The sequence below is a fragment of the Moschus berezovskii genome, chromosome 18 (genome assembly GCF_049115385.1).
Source record: "Moschus berezovskii isolate FMDL1 chromosome 18, NW_MosBer_1.0, whole genome shotgun sequence".
In the NCBI taxonomy this organism is placed as follows: domain Eukaryota; kingdom Metazoa; phylum Chordata; class Mammalia; order Artiodactyla; family Moschidae; genus Moschus; species Moschus berezovskii.
The window spans coordinates 73,300,774-73,320,208 of NC_142477.1; the positions used below are offsets into that span (position 1 = coordinate 73,300,774).

General features: G+C 54.8%; 1 protein-coding gene across 1 annotated transcript in view; it reads right to left on the reverse strand.

Annotated features, from left to right (window-relative positions):
- Positions 1–19,435, reverse strand: part of ERGIC1 (endoplasmic reticulum-golgi intermediate compartment 1) — a 113,526-nt gene that overhangs the window by 42,456 nt on the left and 51,635 nt on the right. The window contains exons 2-3 of the mRNA XM_055421833.2: positions 17,951–18,012; positions 10,739–10,811 (exon numbers count right to left, since the gene is read on the reverse strand). Of these exons, the coding sequence (XP_055277808.2) occupies positions 10,739–10,811; positions 17,951–18,012 (135 nt within the window). The remainder of the gene's footprint in view (positions 1–10,738; positions 10,812–17,950; positions 18,013–19,435) is intronic.

Genomic DNA, 19,435 nt, shown 5'->3' on the forward strand with positions numbered 1-19,435 from the left:
CCAAATCCAGGTCTCCTGTGCTGTAGGCGGTCTCCTGCATGGCAGGTGGATTCTTTACCGAGAGAACCACCTTGGGAATTACAACCCATCTCCATGGCATTCTCCAAATTCGGGCCTCACCACTAGGAAGGAGGGAGGGGGACTGGACAGGATGGTGGAAAGAGCATGGCATTCGGAGTCAGACGATTCATTTTCCACTTGTGATCCTGCCACTTCTCTATGGAACTCAGGTAGATAACTTCACCTCTGCGACCCATCGATTAAACGGGGGTACCCCACCCACTGTTCGTGGGGTGTCCTGAACACTTACACGTGAAATCAGACCGTATTAGGGATCAGGGCCTGACGCCAACAGGCACACAGGTCCAGACTCCTCCCTCTTGGAGCTCCCCTGACCCTCGCAAGTGGGGCAGTCTCTGGGTGCTTATCCTCTCCCTGGCTCTCACAAGGCCCTGGGCCAGGCACCACGTCCAAGCCATGACTAGCACACAGATCCCTTTCCTGTGGCTGCTGTTACAAACTATCACAAACCTAATGGGCTGAAACAACACGCGTTTATTCTCTCATACTTTTGGAGGTCAGCAGTCTGAGATGGGTCTGTGGGGCTGCACCCCTTCTGGGGAGGACCAGTTTCCAGCTTCCAGAGGCCTCGGCTCCTGGCTTCTTCCTCCACCTTCTGTGCCAGCCGCAGGGGAGCTGCTCTTCTCTCTGCTCTTCCTCTGTCCCTCTCGTGAGGACTCTCATGATTCCATCCACCCAATAACCCAAGAACATCTCCCGTCTTCAGACCCTTGACACAATCACATCTGTAAAGTTCCTTTTACCTTCGTAAGGTAGCGTACTTGCTGCTTTTGGGAACAGGGACCTGGGTGTCTGGGTGGGGTCGGGGAGGCACGGTGTGGGGCGGGTCACTCCATGGACAGCTAGGCCACCTTGCTGTCAGGGACAACAGTGCCACATTGGAACTGCTAGCAAGATGCCAGGTGTTCAGTGTGTGCTAACCTATCTGATCACGAGCTGTTATTTTATTTAAAAATATTTACTTATTGATTTGGCTGCGCCGGGTCCTAGGTCCTAGGGATATTTGATTTTTGTTGCAGCAAGTGGGATCTGTACCTGTGGCATGAGAAATCTTAGTTGCAGCATGTAGGATCTAGTTCCCTGACCAGGGATTGAACCTGGGTGCCCTGCACTGGAAGCACGAAGTCTTAGCCACTGAACCCTTAAGGAAAATCCCTCAACAAATACTTTTTGACATGTCCTACCTGTCAAGCACTAGAGAGAGGAATCAGATAGACAAGGTCCCTGCCTTCATTTACGATGTTTGCTCCTTGGAAGAAAAGCTACAACAACCTAGACACTGTACTAAAAAGCCAATTAGCCGACAAAAGCCCACATAGTCAAAGCTATGGTTTTTCCAGCGGTCATGTACCGTTGGGAGAGCTGGACCATAAAGAAGGCTGAGCGCCGAAGAACTGATGCTCTCGAACTGTGGTGCTGGAGAAGACTCTTGGGAGTCCTTTGGACAGCAAGGAGATCAAACCAGTCCATCCTAAAGGAAATCAACCCTGAATATTCATTGGAAAGACTGATGCTGAAGCTCCAATACTTTGGCCACCTGATCCAAAGAGCCGACTCATTGGAAAGGACCCTGATGTTGGGAAAGATTGAGGGCAGGAGGAGAAGGGGGTGACAGAGGATGAGATGGCTGGATGGCATAGTTGGATGGCATCACCAACTCAACGGACATTAGTTTGAGCAAATTCCGGGAGACAGTGAAGGACAGACTGGCATGCTGCAGTCTGTGGGGTCGCAAAGAGTCAGACACGACTTAGTGACTAAAGAACCAACAAGTGCCTCCACTGAGCCGAGACACTGTTTGCCTCCTACACAAACGTGTCACCCCACCTACGATGACTGCTTTGATGGAAAGCTTCGGGGTGCTGTGGGAGGGACTCACAGGGTGCTGGACCCCTGCGGAGAGTGAGCTGGGAAGGCGTCTGAGGAGACGAGAGATGAGATGAGGTCTGGAGGGTGAGGGCTGTCCTGGCAAATACGGAGGGAGAGTCGTCGGGACAACCTGTGCAGAAACCTGGCAGCAGGGAGAGCAGAGGTCATTTGGGGAAACGCATGAAGGTCGCCATGGCTGCAAAGCAAAGGGAAATGGGCATGATGCAGTCAGAGAAGGGGCAGAGGCCAGGTTAGGCGGGCATGAGGCTCCGGGAGGCCTTCACACTGCATCCCAAGCACAGCAGTATGATCTGGCTGGCACTTTGACGGGATCCCTCGGGCAGATTCAAGGATGGCCCAGGGGGTGCCTGTTCACCAGGGAGACCCGGAAGGCTACTGTGGTGGTCAGAGGTGGCAGCCTGGACCCAGTGTCCAGGAGGATGGAGAGGAGGCAGAGATGCAGGGTACAGGGTGCAGAGCAGCCAGGACTCGCCGATGGACAGGGCGTGGGGGTGGGTGGAGGGAGGCATGTTAGCAGATGGCCGTGTTTCTTTCTGGAACCACGTGTTAGGCTGGGAGCCCCTGAAAGAGGGAGCCCAGGACTGCTGGGGAAGGAAAAATACCAAGTTCCATACAGCTGTGCGGAGCTCAAGGTGACTTGGAGACACCTCAAGGAGCTGCTGAGTGGACACCAGGCGGCTGTGGCTGAAGCCCACCTCTGATTCCCAGGTCACTCCCCACAGGGAGAGAGCACCAGCTCCAGAGGCCAGCCTAATGGAGAGTGTTTGAGGCAGCCAGGCTGTGGTTATTTTAAACATAAAGTCAGGTCCTGTGGGTCCTGTCCACAGGCTGTAACATAAAGGACTGTCGGCTCCAAACAACTGAACTCTAAAGAGAGCCTTGTGAATGATCACTTCTTTGGGAAAGAATGAGTCAGGCTGGGGCAAAGGCACTTCATTTTCACTAAGACACTGTCCTTGTGTCCCGAGCTCCTGGTGCAATGTCGCTGATGTTCAATTAACAAGAAAAGGCAGGCTCGGAAAGATACCTAGGGCCTGTTTCCTTGGGAGTCACAAGGATGTGCTCAGAGATGAGAGAGTAACAGGCCTGGCTGAGCCTTCAGGTGGCTGGGCCTGCAGCCCATTAAGCCAGGAAAGGCCCAAACAGGTCTGCACACGTTCATGTTATCCCATCTGCTCCTGGGAAATATCCTGATCTCCATTTCATTCTCTTTTTGGCCATGTCACGCAGCATGTGGGCTCTTAGTTCCCTGACCCGTGCCCCTTGAAGTGGAAGTGTGGGGTCCTAACCACTGGACCACCAGGCTGTCCTTGATCTCTGTTCCAGAACGAGGAAACTGAGCCTCAGAGAAGCTGAGCCCTTTCCCCAAGGAGTCGGTCAAGGTGGAGCCCCAACTCAGGTCTGCCTTCCACCAGGCTCTCCAGGGCTCACACTGCCTCCCCTCCCTCCCGTCCTCAGCATCCAGGGTCAAGGGAGAAACTGAAGGGGCCCTGGCCCTCCGAAACCACCGGGTGTGAGAGAGGGGACGGGGCTGGGCTTGGCCCACATAAGCGATCAGGAGGAAAAAGTGAGCCAGCGGCAGGGGAGCAATTAGGACCACAGGAGCTTACACTGGAGGAAGGCTAACTTGTGCACAGCCAGATGCTCCTTCTCAAGGCTTCAGTGCCCCATTTCTATAATTCACAGCCCCACAGCGTTGCTGAGTAATAAGGGCGCTGGGTGATGAACAGAATGTCACGGAGGGAGAGCCCCCCGCTCCCCTTCCCAGCTGCGTAAGACTCTTCCTTGAAGCTACTCTCCGCTCCTACCTGGGAGGCGGGGCCCCTGCACGTCGCTGAGGGCCTGTGGGATGATGTCACTCCCTGGCAATCCTCCTGAGGTGACCTCAGCACAGATGAGGTGCAGCCCAGGTGTGGCGCCAAGGTGAGCTCACCCCCGAGGCTCCGAGAGGCCTCTCCCGGGGGCTGAAGTGCCGCCCCTGGACAAACCGGCCGAAGGACTGGAGAGGGGCTGGGAAACTCACTGGCCTGAGAGCTGGGGGCCAGCCTGGTTACATAAGGCTGGGGTTGGCTGCTCCTTGGCACCTTCCGAAAGGGCCCAGGGCTGCAGGATAAACACAATTCAATCACCTGTACGCCCGCCTGATGAGGTCAGTATAGCTGCCTTCCACATCCAGGGAGAATGTTCCAGGGACCCTGGGCTCCTGCCATGCCTGCCCCCAGTACCACTCACGGGTGCCTGCCAAGCCGAGCTAACCACCACCGGCTGGACTGATTCTGACAGGCCAACCAAGGCTAGAAATCGGCCCACTGTATGTTACACGCGTACCTTAAGGAAAAGGAGGAGAGAGGAAAGGAAAGGGGAGGGAGAAAAGGAGACGAAGGGGGCTGGTGGGTCCAGCGACTTCACAGGCCTGTGTGAGGATTGGTGCAAAGCTGCGGGCTGCCCTGGGCCAGGGGTGTGCGTCAGTCCTCTGTCTGAGGGGCTAGCGCAGAGCACAGACCCTGCCGGGGAGACAGCAAGACTACGCGATGGACCTCCAGGCTCCTGGGGGTCAGCTCCCAGCTCTGCCACCCACGGGCTGGCTGACCTTCTACAGGGGCCTTTCCCTTCTTCACCCACTGTTTTCCCAGACGGAAAACAGGGACACAACCTCAGAAAATCAAACACGCCCAGTGAACGTCCAGTACGCTTACTGTTGTTACCATAACGTTTACTGAGTTCAAAGCCCCAGGGGCAGCGACAGGATCCACTTCACAGCCTTGTTGTGAGGAATAAACATGTGTGAGATGCACCGGCAGCCCCTGGCACAGTCTGCGGTGCCCCGTCGCTCAGTCGGGTCCGACTCTGAGACCCCACGGACTGTAACCCACCAGGCCCCTCTGTCCATGAAATTTTCCAGACAAGAATACTAGAGTGGGTTGCCATGTCCTACCCCAGGGGATCTTCCCGACCCAGGGATCTAACCCACATCTCCTATACTGGCAAGTGGATTCTTTACCACTGACCCACCCGGGAAGCCCTGGTATATTCTAAGGCCTGCACAGAAGCTGGCCTTGCTAACGCAAGGAGACGTTGGCCCAGTTCTGAGTACCCAGCTGGTGCCAGGCACTATGCTGGGGCCTTTCACACATACTAGCTCGTTTAATACTCACAGCACACCAGCGTTTAACAGGGATTACTGTTCTCTTTTCGCAAGGATGAAACTGGGCTCAGACAAGATAGATAAAAGACTGGCCAAGATCACACAGCTGGGAAACCACAGAGGCAGAATCTGAAGCCGGAGCCACTGGTGCCCAGAGTCATGCTCTTTCTACTGCATTCCACCGGATGGGACAGGATCAGTGAAAGACCGAGGGGCAGGTGGCTCCCAGGAGGCCTGTGACGCAGGGGCCACCATCTTTCTAATGAACCCCAGACGTCCAGCCCACCTCACCCTACTCCTGGCCCAAGTACCTACCGGGCATGGAGGTGTAAGGGGTCCACTCCCTTTGTGCCCCTCCCCTTGTCATCTCTACCCTTCACCCCTTGGTGGGCTGCAGCATCTCTCCCCGCCCCCAGCCCCCCGCCCCCAGCCCAGACAGGGGCTCCCTGAACCGGCAGCAGAAAGTGCATGCTCGTGACCTCTGTTGGGGTGAGCCACATTCCAGGTGGGAGACGCCAGACAGCATAGGGGTCAGTGAGCAGCAGCCACATAGGAAGAGCGAGGGAGGGATTGGAGAGTTATGGGCAGGGGAGGGTAGGTGGAATGTGACAGAGCCTCGAAATTCTAGGCTGAGGCGTGAGTCTGATGACATCTACTGAAAACAATTTTATTTACTTTTAGAAGAGTACTTGAATACTCCAGATTCCTGCCCAAAGTCGCTGACCTCCATGCTTAATCATTTGATTTAATGGAAACTTACACAGCAGTGAGGCTCGTGGTAAGGGCCTGGGGTGGGAGGGGTAGGAGAGGGATGAGGTTATGCAGACAACCTTTCTGGGACCCTGAGTTTGAAATCCTGACAGTTCCAGGGGCAAGTGAGTCCCTCTACGACCTACTAGGTGGATGCCCAGAAAGCATCTTTTTCCAGCCACCTAGTCCTGCCGCCTTCCCCACAGCCATCGCCCTGGGACCCTCAGCCCCTCTGTCCTGGGTCATTATCCAGCCCCCCTCACCAGGCCTTGGCCTCCAGCGTCACCTCGTCTCACACCCATCTTTGCAAGAGGTGATCTTTCCGAGGCACAAACCTGATCCCATCACTCTGCTCAGAAGCCTTCAGGCCTCCAGCTGCTCCTCCATGTAGTGACCATGGCTCTCTACCCAACTTGGGGCCCCAATCCAGACCTCAGAGTGGGCAACCTGGGCTCCTAGGGAGCCATCCAGCCCCTCCTGCTGGCTAAGCTACTGGCCACTGCACTCTGGGCCTGCATGTGAGGATAACGCCCAATTAATTCAGGGGAATGCCCAAGTTCCAACTCGGTGGGCAAGGGCCTCCTGCCTGTGCAGCCCCCTCCCCCTAGAATGGCGCATGCAAGTCTCTCAGGGAACTATTCCTAACAGAAAACAGGAGTTCCCATGTCCCCGGGGCTCCAAAATGCTCTGAACAGGAAAGGGCAGGATACAGGAGCCCGGTACCAAGTCTAGGCTTTGCCTTCAGACAGGCCTGGGCTTGATTCTCACTCAGACTGCTCACTAACCAACCTCGCTGTGGTTTCAGCCTCCTGGTGCCTCAGTTTCCCCAACTATAAAGTGAGACTGATGCCAACAGCAGTACTTGGCGCCAGGGGTTCTGTGACCATTAAGAGATGAGAGTGTAAAGTGCTGACTTGGGTGGCCAGCAGAAGGTCACCCACTATGAATCAAAACTGGAAAGTACAATGAGTTGTACTAAGCTATAAACGATCAATGGAGAGATCTAGCGACCACATTTTTTTAATTATAAATCCTCATCAAGTTAATAACAGAGAGGAGCCAGAGCCTGGGCAGTCAAAGGCCAGAATGTACTGTGGCTGTGTCCTCTGAGGATGGGGTACTATTCCCCTGCGAACACAGAGCCTCCAGGCACCCTGCAGGGACACTTTCCCATGGATAATTAATGGTCGGGTCAAAGTCCAACCACGCAGACAAACAGGTCTCCCTCTCACCAGGCTGGGCCAGAATAACCTCTTATGTCACTGATAACCACAGGCCAGTGCTGGAGCGATGTTGATCCACCAGCGGTGACCTCATCTCCTTGGGTTACAATTTCACGGTGGGGAGTGGGGAGGCCGATCCACTGTGGTCACCAAACTGCCAAGGAGGGCCAGCCATCCCGAAAAGGAAAAGAACTGTGACCCACAGTCCTTCCTGGACCAGCAGGGCTTCCTGGGGGCCGGGGGCGGTCAGAGAAGTTTCTGAGAGAGGAAGGACCCCAAAGCACAACCCTTACTCCTCTGGAATGTTCCATGGAGTCCTCGCCCCTGAGGACGCCCTCTGGGCAGCTCCTGCACCTTAGTCACAAGGCCGCAGACAGAAAGGAGGCATCAGGTCACTGCATCATCACAGATGGAGCCTCTGGCCCCAACAGACCTCTCCTCTCACCCCCCGCCCTCCCTGTCTTCCCGTGGGGAAGTGCTCATTAGCCCAGAGCCGGACACAAGGCAGGCACCGAATGAATGGCCCCTCATGTTTGGTTTCTGCCCCTCACCCCTCGTGTTTCTTCCTCTCCAGGCATGCGGTGGGGCCAGTGTCCAAAATGCCCCCAGGAGCCAAGAAGAGGACATCCTGGAACAGGCCAGAGCAGCAGGGAAACACTGTGCTCCTGGGGAAGACGTGGGCCCCGCCCGGTAAGCGGGCGAGCTGGCTGGCCTGCACACGGCCGCAGGCTCCTCCTGCCGGTCACCGGCTCTGACGTCCAAACGCACCTGCTGGGTGCTCCCTCGGCTCCCTGCCTCGCTACGGGCAAAGCGGACGGCCAGCTGAAGGAACTGCCCCTCAGGACTTTGGCAGAAGGCGAGGGAGGCCCCTTCTTAACTCAAGGGAAGGGGCAAAGAAACGAACACTCACAAGAGCACTCGTTACACACGCTGCTTTTTCCTGTTACACGGGGAAGAAATATGAAATGAATAAAGGTCTGAAGGGATGTGGATCTACTGGTATCAAAGTATATAAGGCACTATATTAAGGTCCTTATAGGTAAATAATCTTGTTAAAATTTCACAAAACACCACATACCTTCCTTATCTCCCATCCTGCTTTTTCTTCAGGGCCCCTATCACTGACTGACACATTCCGTATTTCTTGCCTGTTGATCGTCTGTGTCACCGCCTGCATCTGCGGCTCCTCTGGAGCATGCAGCCACATAGGGGTGAGTCAGGAAGACCTGACCCCAGACTTCGGGGTCAGGACCATGGATGAGCCGCCTGAGTCCACGCCGTGCACAGCGGCCACCCGCTCCACGTTCTGCTCCCCCGTTTTGCTCACTGTGCTCCATCCACACGTTGGGTAACTCCTGCCTCAGGGCCTTTGCACTTGCCAGAGCCCTGCCTGGAATACGTAAAGACTTGCACCTGGCACCTGGGACGTGGTCAGGGCTCCCTCCTCGTAGCTGCCACGTGGGGACCCCCTCACCTCATCTAGAACACGAGTAGTCTGCACAGCAGCCCCCCTCCCAGGGAGTGGAGTGTGCCTGGGAGAGACCACCAGGTGCCTGGCACACAGTAGGTCCTTAGTAATGCCAGCAGGTCTCAATTTCTGGCTGCTCTCCCTGCTTCTACCTCCAAATCATGATGGGATGACCCATGAAATATCCGGTGGCCCAAATGTGCACTCTTGACTAGGAGTCCATTCTGGGGGGAACAAAGTCCTCTGTCTGACCCTTGCCTGGTCAAGGCGTCGTGTCTTAGGAAGCATTCAAGTCTCCTCAGACCTGGAAGGGTGCCTTGACTCTGGAGTACCCTCCCTTGTTTGGCCAGCTACACTGGGACCCAGAGAGGGCTGGCACCGTGTCCGAGGTCACAGCGCAGGTAGTGACTGAGCAGAGGCCTGGCCCTGGATCTCCCAAGGCCTTGCCCAGTGTCTTTCTATTGCTCCATGTGGCCTCTGGGGCTCTGGTGCCATCAGGGCTGCAAACAGGATCAGAAGAACAAAGAATACAAAGTGTCCGCGTCACAGAGGAGGGCAGAAAGCTATTTCCAGAAGCAAGCTGTGCTGGTGGGGTGGGGGGAGGGGCAGGACCGTGGGCAGGTCCCCCCGCCTCTCTGAGCCTCAGTTTCATCATCTGTAAAGAGGGGACAACTGCACCCCAGGGCTGCCTGAAGACGAAAGGCGGGGATGGCTGCACAGCTACGCTCCCCATTTCCTATTGTCTTGTGGCTGACAGGGAGGCACAGGAAATCAAGAAATTCCATGAGTGAAAAAGAGAATTCCAGTGTTGGACAGGGGAGTGGGTGGCCACAGCCCAGCCCCATGATGACTTTCAGGGTTATAAACATGGAAATGAAGAGGTCTGGAAGCCAGAGGTAAAGGCAGGAAGCTTCTGGGTCTAATTCATCTTGGAGGGGCATCTGATGAGGCCATGACTGAATAATTCCAGTGGCATTCAATGTTACACAGGCCCCAGAGGATTTACTGGGTTATCTAGACAACAGATGATTCTAGGAATCCGGGATGCATTCACAATGCGTCAATCACTGCCAGGAAGCCCACGCGGACTCCTCACCCAGTGTGGGCTCAGGACAGGGGAGGGGATGTGGTGGATGGGCTGCCCTCTGATGTCAGAACCTTGCCTCCACTTGGGTAGAAAGCTGCCCTCTTTTTTCCTCTGAATTCTTCCAGCTCTAACATCAAATGACCCTGTGATGACTCAGAGGGAAAAAAGCCCATGGGCCAAACACAGAGACGGCAAACATGAGCAAATGATTTCTGCTCCTCTGCGGACCCAGGAGGCACCATCCGGACCCCAGAAGGGAACCAAAGTTTTTTCTTCGGCTTCAAAAAACGACGTTAGTTTTCGCTCTGGTTTTAAATAGATGGAAAAACAGTGGAAACAGTGTCAGACTTTGTTTTTTTGGGCTCCAAAATCACTGCAGATGCTGATTGCAGCCATGAAATTAAAAGACGCTTGCTCCTTGGAAGGAAAGTTATGACCAACCTTGATAGTATATTAAAAAGCAGAGACATTACTTTGCCAACCAAGGTCCGTCTAGTCAAGGCAATGGTTTTTCCCGTGGTCATGTATGGATGTGAGAGTTGGACTGTGAAGAAGGCTGATCGCCGCAGAATCGATGCTTTTGAACTGTGGTGCTGGAGAAGACTCTTGAGAGTCCCTTATACTGCAAGGAGATCCAACCAGTCCATTCTAGAGGAGATCAATCCTGGATGTTCATTGGAGGGACTGATGCTAAAGCTGAAACTCCAATACTTTGGCCACCTCATGAGACGAGCTGACTCACTGGAAAAGACTCTGATGCTGGGAAAGGTTGGGGGCGGGAGGAGAAGGGGACGACGGAGAATGAGATGGCTGGATGGCATCACCGACTCTGTGGACATGAGTTTGAGTGTACTCCGGGAGTTGGTGATGGACAGGGAGGCCTGGCGTGCTGTGATTCATGGGGTCGCGGAGAGTCGGACACGACTGAGCGACTGAACTGAACTGAACTGAGGAAACAGAGGAGGAACTGATGCCACAGGCTTTGAAAGGGCGCAAGGTTCGGAGGTTTCTCTCCTTTGTCAAGCCCCTCCCTCTTCTTGTCTGGGGTCCCCAGAACCTCTGAAATGGCCCACCCTGGGGGGGATACAACTTACATTTCTGTCGTTATGAATCCGGTGAGCTCCGAGAGGAAGAGGAAGAGGATGAAAAGGCAGCAGCAGACAGAGACTGAAAGAAATGACACAGACGCCCAGTTAAGGGGTGGTGGGCACTGACAGGAGGCTGCCCCCCGCCCCCAGACAGAAGCTGCTTGCAGGGAGGGGGACAGAGGCCCACAGACCCCCCAAAACCCCTTCCACCCCGCTGCCCGCCCCCAGACAGAAGCTGCTTACAGGGAGGGGGACAGAGGCCCACAGACCCCCACAAAGCCCCTTCCAACCCCCTGCTCGCCCCCAGACAGAAGCTGCTTACAGGGAGGGGGACAGAGGCCCACAGACCCCCCAAAACCCCTCCCACCCTGCTGCCTGCCCCCAGACAGAAGCTGCTCGCAGGGAGGGGGACAGAGGCCCACAGACCCCCCAAAACCCCTTCCAACCCCCTGCTCGCCCCCAGACAGAAGCTGCTTACAGGGAGGGGGACAGAGGCCCACAGACCCCCCAAAACCCCTCCCACCCCGCTGCCCGCCCCCAGACAGAAGCTGCTTACAGGGAGGGGGACAGAGGCCCACAGACCCCCACAAAGCCCCTTCCAACCCCCTGCTCGCCCCCAGACAGAAGCTGCTTACAGGGAGGGGGACAGAGGCCCACAGACCCCCCAAAACCCCTTCCACCTCTCGGCCTGCATGTGAAGCAGCCCCACTTCCACAAAGGGAGACCACCTCTGACTGATCCGACCCTCCCATGTGGACAGAGCCCCCAGTTTGGGCAGATCCTCCAAGGCAGCAGCCCCCAACCATTGCAGCGCCAGAGACTGATTTCACGGAAGACAATTTTTCCATGGAGGGGGATGGTGGGAGTGGAGAGACTGGTCAGGCAGTCATGCAATAGATCAGAAGCAGCGGACGATGCTTCCTTCCTCACCCGCCGCTTCCTTCCTGCTGTGCAGCCTGGTTTCCTACGGGCCAAGGACCAGTGCCAGTCCTCGGAGGGGTGAGCCCAGCGTCTTTCCACAAGAACATTTTAACACAGACATCAGTCACAAAACGACAGCTGCAAGTCAATGGCCCACAGATGTGTTCTGTTTGGCTTAATGGATATATATGTTAACACTTGGAGGGACTTCCCTAGTGGTTCAGTGGTAAAGAATCCACCCTCCAATGCAGGGGACGCAGGTTCGATCGCTGGTCCAGGATCTAAGACGCCCCATGATGTGGGGAAACTAAACCCACACAATGTAACAGGAGAAAGCCTGTGCGCCCCAGTAAAGACCCAGCGCAGCCAAAAGAAGCAGAGAACAAGAAAAAACCTTGGAATCGACATCAAACAATGTGCAGATGTCACATGACAGTCCAGATTTCTGGCTGTTCCAGAACAATCAAGCCCTGTTTCCACGAGGGGAAACAGTTTTCACCAGTTTGCCTCAGGCCTCAGCATTCCCTCCTGCCACCCAGTTTCCCAGGCTGAGGCAGGGTGTCCACTGCCATCTCTCCCCGCCTGCTGTGGACTCATCAATGTGCCCGAGTCCCCATCAGAGGTGAGAACTGAGGACACCCAGAGCCGTGTTTCCAGAGAAGGCTCTCCGTGGGAGTGACTGATGGTCCTACAAGTCTGAAATGCAGAGAGTGGAACGGAGCTCCAGGGTCATCCCAAGTCACTCAGATTTGTCTTGCCTGCCTGGCCCCTGGCGAGGCTGGGATTTGTGACCCTGGAGTCATTCCTTGGGGCAGGACATAACAAGGACTCCCGGGGCTGGCCCTCAATTCTTCTCCACCCCTATCGCCCGACAGTGCTCCCAACACCTAACTACCCAGCCACCCCGGGCCATGTGCTGGTCCCTAAATGTGAGGATCCTCTGTCTGGAAGGTACCTCCCCATTTTCACTCCTCCTTGACCACCATCTCTGCCTGGTGAACTCCTATTCATCCTCCCAGGTTGGAGCCCAACTCTAATGTCCCTTCTGGTGGGAAGCTCCTCCAGGCCTTAGAGGTGGAACTGGTCCCACTTTCCTCTGTGCTACCGGCCTCCATTTGAATGCCTTCCACATGTTATCGATTATCTCTCGGGGTAAGCTACTTAACCTCTCTCTGCTTGTTTCTTCATCTGCAAAACGGCACCAGTAGTAACACCTGCCTTATGGGACTGCTTGAGAATTTCCACAGCACAGGCACTGGGCTTGAGATGGTGCCTGGCAGGTAATAACGGTGCAAGTCTTAGCTCATTTTAGGATTTTCATCAGGGAGACCCTGGTGGGTTTGCTGCTTTCAGGAGGTGATTTGGCAGATGGGTTGACCCTCAGTTTCCCACGACGAAAAAAGTTCTCAGTCAGTCCCACCTACTGATTTGGTTGCATCCTCAACAGCCAGCACCGGGTGGACTCAGCCATCCTGACGGATGCTGAAGCCAGGTGTGCAGCAGCAGCAGCAGCATTGTCACTGCATCATCGGTCCATGGGAAAACGAGCAGGCAAAAATGTGTCGGGGGGAAGAAGGCGGAGAACAAGTGTCTGAGAGGCACCGAACACATGCCCAGTTGTGGGGACGTTCACAGATACAGATCACGTCACACTGCCATGTGACAGAGGGCACGAGCCCTCGTAGAGGGTGTAGAAATGCAAGCTCAGAGAGGGGAAGGGTCTGACCCCGGAACACACTGGGTGGCAGGCAGGGGGAGGGGAGGGGGGCTGAAACCTGACCATTTTGGAGCCAGTGCCCTAAGAAAAGGACCCCGAGATCTCAGACCCCAAGAGAAGGATGGCACAGGGACACCCCAGAGTCCCCAGCAAGCCTCCAAACCCACACCCAGACGTGGGGCTCACTAGAGGGACTCCCCTGTTCTTCCAAACTGTGAGAAAAGCTGTATGAGCAGAGTTTAAGGGTTTTACTTTAATGATACGAAAAATCATCAATCTTCTTAAAAAGGCATACCGTGTGAGTCTCCTTCTCACTCCCGATCACAGCCCCCTGCCCAGAGGTACTGCCCTTACAGCCTTGTGTCCTGCCATGAGCATATGAGTTTTTCCTCTAAGCAAAGAGCACAACGTCCACATGCAGCTCACGCAGCAATCGATGTCCAGGCAGGAGTCACATCAGTTTATACAGAGTGGCCATGCGGCTTGTTTTCATGGCATAGAAACTAATGTCAAATGTCTTCTCCAGCTGCTGAACAAATCCACTGCAAAGGACCAGCTGGCAATCCAAATTTCCCAGACTCACAGCCTTCCCCTTCTTACCTGCAAATAAGCCACTGCAGCTATAATGCCTCCTGATTAAAAAAAAAAAAAACCAGCCAGCTGGGCAAAGCACCCTTCACCTGCAATCTCCCACCTTTTCTGGCTCACGTTTCAGTCATTTTCACCCCCCCATCCCACCTTCAAGCCCCAGAAGACAACTGTTGCTAAAATGATGAACAGGCACAGACTTAGGAGGTCAATGTTGACTTAGATGAATCCAAATTTTCTAGCTGCCTTCCTTGCCCCAAGCCTGCAAATGGCCCAGGCTTGGACCCAGCAGGGGGGTGAGTGCAGAGTTTGTTCAGCTGAATCGCAGCGTCCAGCAGCCCAGGCTGTGGGTCCACTGTCCCTACAGTTTCAGACTGGGAGGACAGACAACAGCTCAGCGCCACTGGGGCCTCAGGGCCCAGCAGAGTACCTGGCTCAGAGAAGGCAGGAAATAGATATCTGAGTCAGTGAGTGAACGAGTGAAAACCATGAAGACAGGTAGGAAGCATTTCCACCAGAAAAGCCTTCCGATTCTGAAGGGGTTTTCAACCCATGTTTGGGCAAGATGCTCAGGCACTCTGACTCCAGACTTCTTCTGAAACTGACTCAGGCACGGGACAGCAGGAATGTGACCCCAGGAGGATGCTTGCTCCTGGGAGACCTGGTGGAACCAGCCAAGGGGGCACTGGACCCAAGACCCCAGACGCTGGCAAGTCGAGGGATTTGTTCAAAGCCACACGGCCGCCTCAGTGGAGGAGGCAAAATTCAAACCTCGACCTCTGAGTCTCCAGCACCCTTGCTGCTTCCTTCGGTTATTAATAGCACTAAGAGTGACGTCAGGAAATGGTGTATTTCTGTGCCTGCCCTCCTGTTCAGCCATGCGCTCTTCAAGGACAATGACCGAAGCCCATTCATCAATGTGGTCCCAGGACCTGGCACAGGGCCCAGCCCCTGACCTGGTTGATAAATATTTGTTCACTAAATGGTCGGTAAGGGCTGGCTTCCCATGCTCACGCCTTTCCTCTTGTGCAAGGGAACTTGCCCTCTTGCACACTGTGCTCAAGTCTGCAAAGCAGACCACGTCCCCGGAGGGTCATTTGGCAGTACCTTCTACATATTACAATGCACATGTCCTGTGACCTGTTAATTCCTCTTCTAGGAAGATTACCTTACAGAAATAACCATACAAGGATACAAAAACATATGGACAAGGCTGTCTGTAATAGCAATAAGCTGGGATCAGAATGCCCACCCTCAGAAGGCTGGTTGCGTAAACTGTGGGGCAGCTGCATGATGGAACACAACACAGCTGGAAGGCGGTACTTGGCGGCCATCCACATGCTGGTCCGAGAGGCACGCAGGGCAGCTGCTGGAACAGGGCAGGGAGGGGCGGCGTGCCTGCTCTGCCTGGAGACAGCAGGTAAAATGACGACCCAGGTATTTCAAGGCCTGAATATGTTTTTGTTTTCTAATTCCAGGACACAGACCTGATTGTTAAACATATTTGACAAGGGAGAGGACTGCAGAGCCTGCAAAGAAATGGTCTGAGCTCTTGGTTGGTTGCAGGAAGAAGACAGGAAACCTCACTGGAATTTTGTGACCAAGGTTCATAAATTAATTGAATGGACACATGAACAAGCCCCTTTCTTCATGTCCCCCAAATACCTTTTCCTTGGGGATCAAGGCACAAAGTGCCACAGCTCCTGCAGTCACCGATCCTCATGGGCCGCGGGTTCCAGGAGGACAGTAACGAGAAGAGGCGTGTGGTCTGAGCTGGAGGTTTGGCATGCGTCCTACACTTGACAGGTGTGATCACATTTAATCCCCAGATCAGAAAACTGAGGCTCAGAGAGGTGCACCGACTTTCCCAAGGTCACCCAGCTGCTAAATGGGAGAATGAGCCCAGCTATGCCAGACCTGAAGCCTGCTGCCAGGCTGCTCTGTCCTCTTCTCCAGGCACGTGGAGGTCCAGGCTCCAGAAGGCACCTGGAGCTTGGGTGACCGAAGCTGGAGGGAGGGAAAGCTCGGCAGGGTCGGCCGGGCTGCAGGGAGTCCCCAGGGTCATCCCCAACCTGACAGCAGCCTGCTCTGGGAGGCAGCAGTGGACTCTTGTCTGACTGCCCTGCTCCATGGCCCTGCTCAGGGGGTTGGCCATGGGGAGGGTCTCTCTCCCACACCAAGTGCTGGAGAGGCAAGGGTGGGTAGAGGGAGGCCCACCTCTTGCAAGCTGTGAAACTTCAGACAAGTCGCTTCACTTCTCTGAGTCCATTTTCTCATTGGGAAAATGTGGGTAGAGCATTCCTGCTTGCAAGGTGCTTTTGGTTTGTTTTTATGTAAAATAAACTTTATCGCGGAATAATAATAGAACACAAAAATAGCACAGACAGTTCCCATATACTCTTCATTCAGCTTCCCCTTTGTTAACACTTTATATAATGCTGGAATGTTGGTCAAATTGAAGAAATTAACACTGTACAACTGCTGACTAAGCTGCAGATTTATTAGATCACTAATTTCCCCACTGGTGCCCATTTTCTGTTCCAGGACCAGGCCTGGGATACCATTTTGCCATTCGTCATCGTGTCCTTAGTCTCAAATCTGTGATGGTTCCTCAAGTCTTTTCTTGGTTTTCAAGACCTTGCCACTTTTGAAGAGTGCTGGCCAGGTGTCCTACAGAGGGTCCCCCAGGCTGGGGTTGGGGGAGGGGTCTGATGCTTTCCCATGACTGCACCAGGTTGTGGTTTGTGGGGAGGATCCCACGGAGGTGAGGTGCTCTTCCCATCACATCCCACGGTGGGGGCTGGGTGGCTGACATCCACGTGACCTCTCCCTCACTGGCTGATGCTACCCTTCGTCACTCAGTCATGGGGCCACCTCTGGATGTCTTCACCATAGTCACTATTTCCTTTCCATCTGTCCTCTTTAATAGCGAGTCACTAGCCCACACTCCAGGAGAGTTGACTTGTACTTCCCGGAAGGAGGTATATTCATATGTATCATTTAGAATTCCTCTGTAAGGAAGATCCATCCTTTCTCCCCCATTTATTTAGATCACTCCAGACTCACGGACCTTTTTCTTAATTCTTTGGTAATAAGCCAATAGTGTTATTATTTTTATTTCATTTATTTATGGCTGTGCTGGGTCTTCATTGTTGCACGCAGGCTTTCTCTTGTTGTAGGGAGTGGTGGCTTCTCTCTAGCTGCAGTGCAAGGGCTTCTCAATGCGGTGGCTTCCCTTTAGCTTTGGCTCGCAGGCTCCGTAGTTGAGGTGCATGGGCTTGGTTGCTCCGTAGCATGCGGAATTATCCCAGACCAGGCATCGGGCACATGTCCCCTGCATTGGCAGGCAGATTCTTAGCCACTGGATCAGGAGGGAAGTCCATACCATTATTTACTGTGTTACTCAAGCTGCCCCAGGTTGGGCTCTGCCCTCTTCCAGGTCGGCTCCTGGGGCCTGGTGGCATGCCCCCACCCTTCTTTTTCCCTCTGTGTACTTCTTTTGCTTTTCTGCACAAGGAGCCCAGGTTTATTCTGTACACTTCTTGCCCCAGCCCTGCTATCAGCCATTTCTCCAGGAGCCTGGATCCTTTTAGTGAAGACTGGCAGTCAGAAACAGCAATCTGTGAGAGATGGTTACTATTTTAAAGGGATAGAAACATCCTCACATCAAAAACTCACATAGTCCGAAAGGTGTGGAGAGAAAAGTCGGCCGTCCTCCAACCCCCAGGCCCCATTTCCCCTCCCAGGGGCAGCTACCCTTGATGATTTCTGGTGGCTCCTTCCAGAAACAGGTGATGCTATGCTTTGTGGGGTTACAATGAGGAAACGGCCGGGCTGAAGGACTGACTAGACACGGGGTCCGGCAGGCAGGATGCCCGTCCTTTCTCCCCTCTGCCTGTCTCCCCGTCTCCCTCCCTGGCCCAGCGTTTCTGCAGGGGGTGGGTGGGCACAGGTATGGAGGGTGGCACGAGGTCGCGCGGGGGGCTACTCACTGATGGCCCCGGTGTACGTCGGCTGTGTGAGGTCCTTGGGCACCTTCCTGTAGATGTCAAACCTGCGGAGAGCAGAGGGGACAGGATGAAGCGGGTGCAGGGCACAGGTGCCAGGCAGTGGGGGGGAACAGTGCAGGCTGGGGTCCCCCCAGGTCAGCAGCGGCCATCCTTCCCAGAACCAGCTGCTCCAAGAGGCCTGAAGGACCCCTCGGCCGCCACACCTTCCTCGTCACACCTTCTCAGCCCGAGGTAGATGGCCGGGACCCCTCAGATGCCTATGGCTCTTGGCTGGTCTTGCCCCCATCAGAGTGTGTCCTCCACCAGAGCCGGGACTCCTTAGGTGTCGTCCCAGCTGCACCCCCAGCCTCTTGCCTGGGCCTGGGGCACAGCACGTCCTCAGCAGGCGTCAGGGGAGTGAACTGAGCCCGAGTGCTGACGCCAGGGGACAGGGGAATGCAGTCTTTCCTGAGTTCTCTGATGGCGCTGCCTCCTCGCCTGGCGTTACCTCCCCGCTCTCTCTTCCCCTTCCTGCCTCCACCTCCTCCTGTTCCCACTCCCCACTTCCCGGGCTCCTATGGGCTCCTTCTGGTGGAGTCTCCTGAACTCCAAGGCAGGAGGTTAACAGAAAATCCTGCCCGGGGCCGTCATCAGCTCATGACAGCGCTGGCTCCTGCAACTGTAGGTTTCTGCCCAGAGGCAGAGCACGCGCCTTTCTTTCATAAGGATCCCACCAGAGCACAAGGGAGTTGGGGGGTGAAACTGGGGACTCTAGAGTCAGGCAGACACGGCCAGTTGTTTTTAAGAGTTCAGGCCCTAGAATCAGAGGAGTCCTGGTTTCAAATCTTGCCTGGTCTTCTTCCTTGCTGTGTGACGTCAAGCAAATGATGTCAGCTCTCTGAGCGTCAGTTTCCTTTTCTGTAAAAATGGGGCTGCGACCATGAGACCCCGCTCAGCCACAGAGACCCTGCTCAGCCACTGAGAGGAATAAGGGAAAGAAACGTCTGCGGAGGCACTGGGAACGTGCTTCGGGCACTTAGTTTCCCCGCTTCTGTGGGGAGAGGCTGGCTGCTCCATCCCCCAGGGCTGCTGGGCTGCTGGATGGTTCCTCTCGGGTGATTGGGAAACAAGCTTAGTGCCCTGCCAATCCCAGTGCAATGACTTAGAAATCTTGCCTAAGACCAAATACTTGACTCCTGGGCACTCACTCTAATTACATGTGAAAGGTGCTTGGTTCCCCAAGACCTAGAGGGAGAAAAAATTCCTGTGGGCTGCAGAGTTAAAAGGTATCACTTTCTCCCCTACCTGCTCAGCCACCAGTCACTGGTGCTTAGGGCCCAGAGGGCACTAAAAGTGGGGCTGTTATGGTCAGGAGGGAGGGGGGCCTCATGTGACTCAACCATCACCTCCCTAATTCTGAAAATGCTGTCCCTTTGACTTGTGGGAGGCAGGTTAGAGGGGAGAGAGCATGTACTGGGGAGTGAGCCT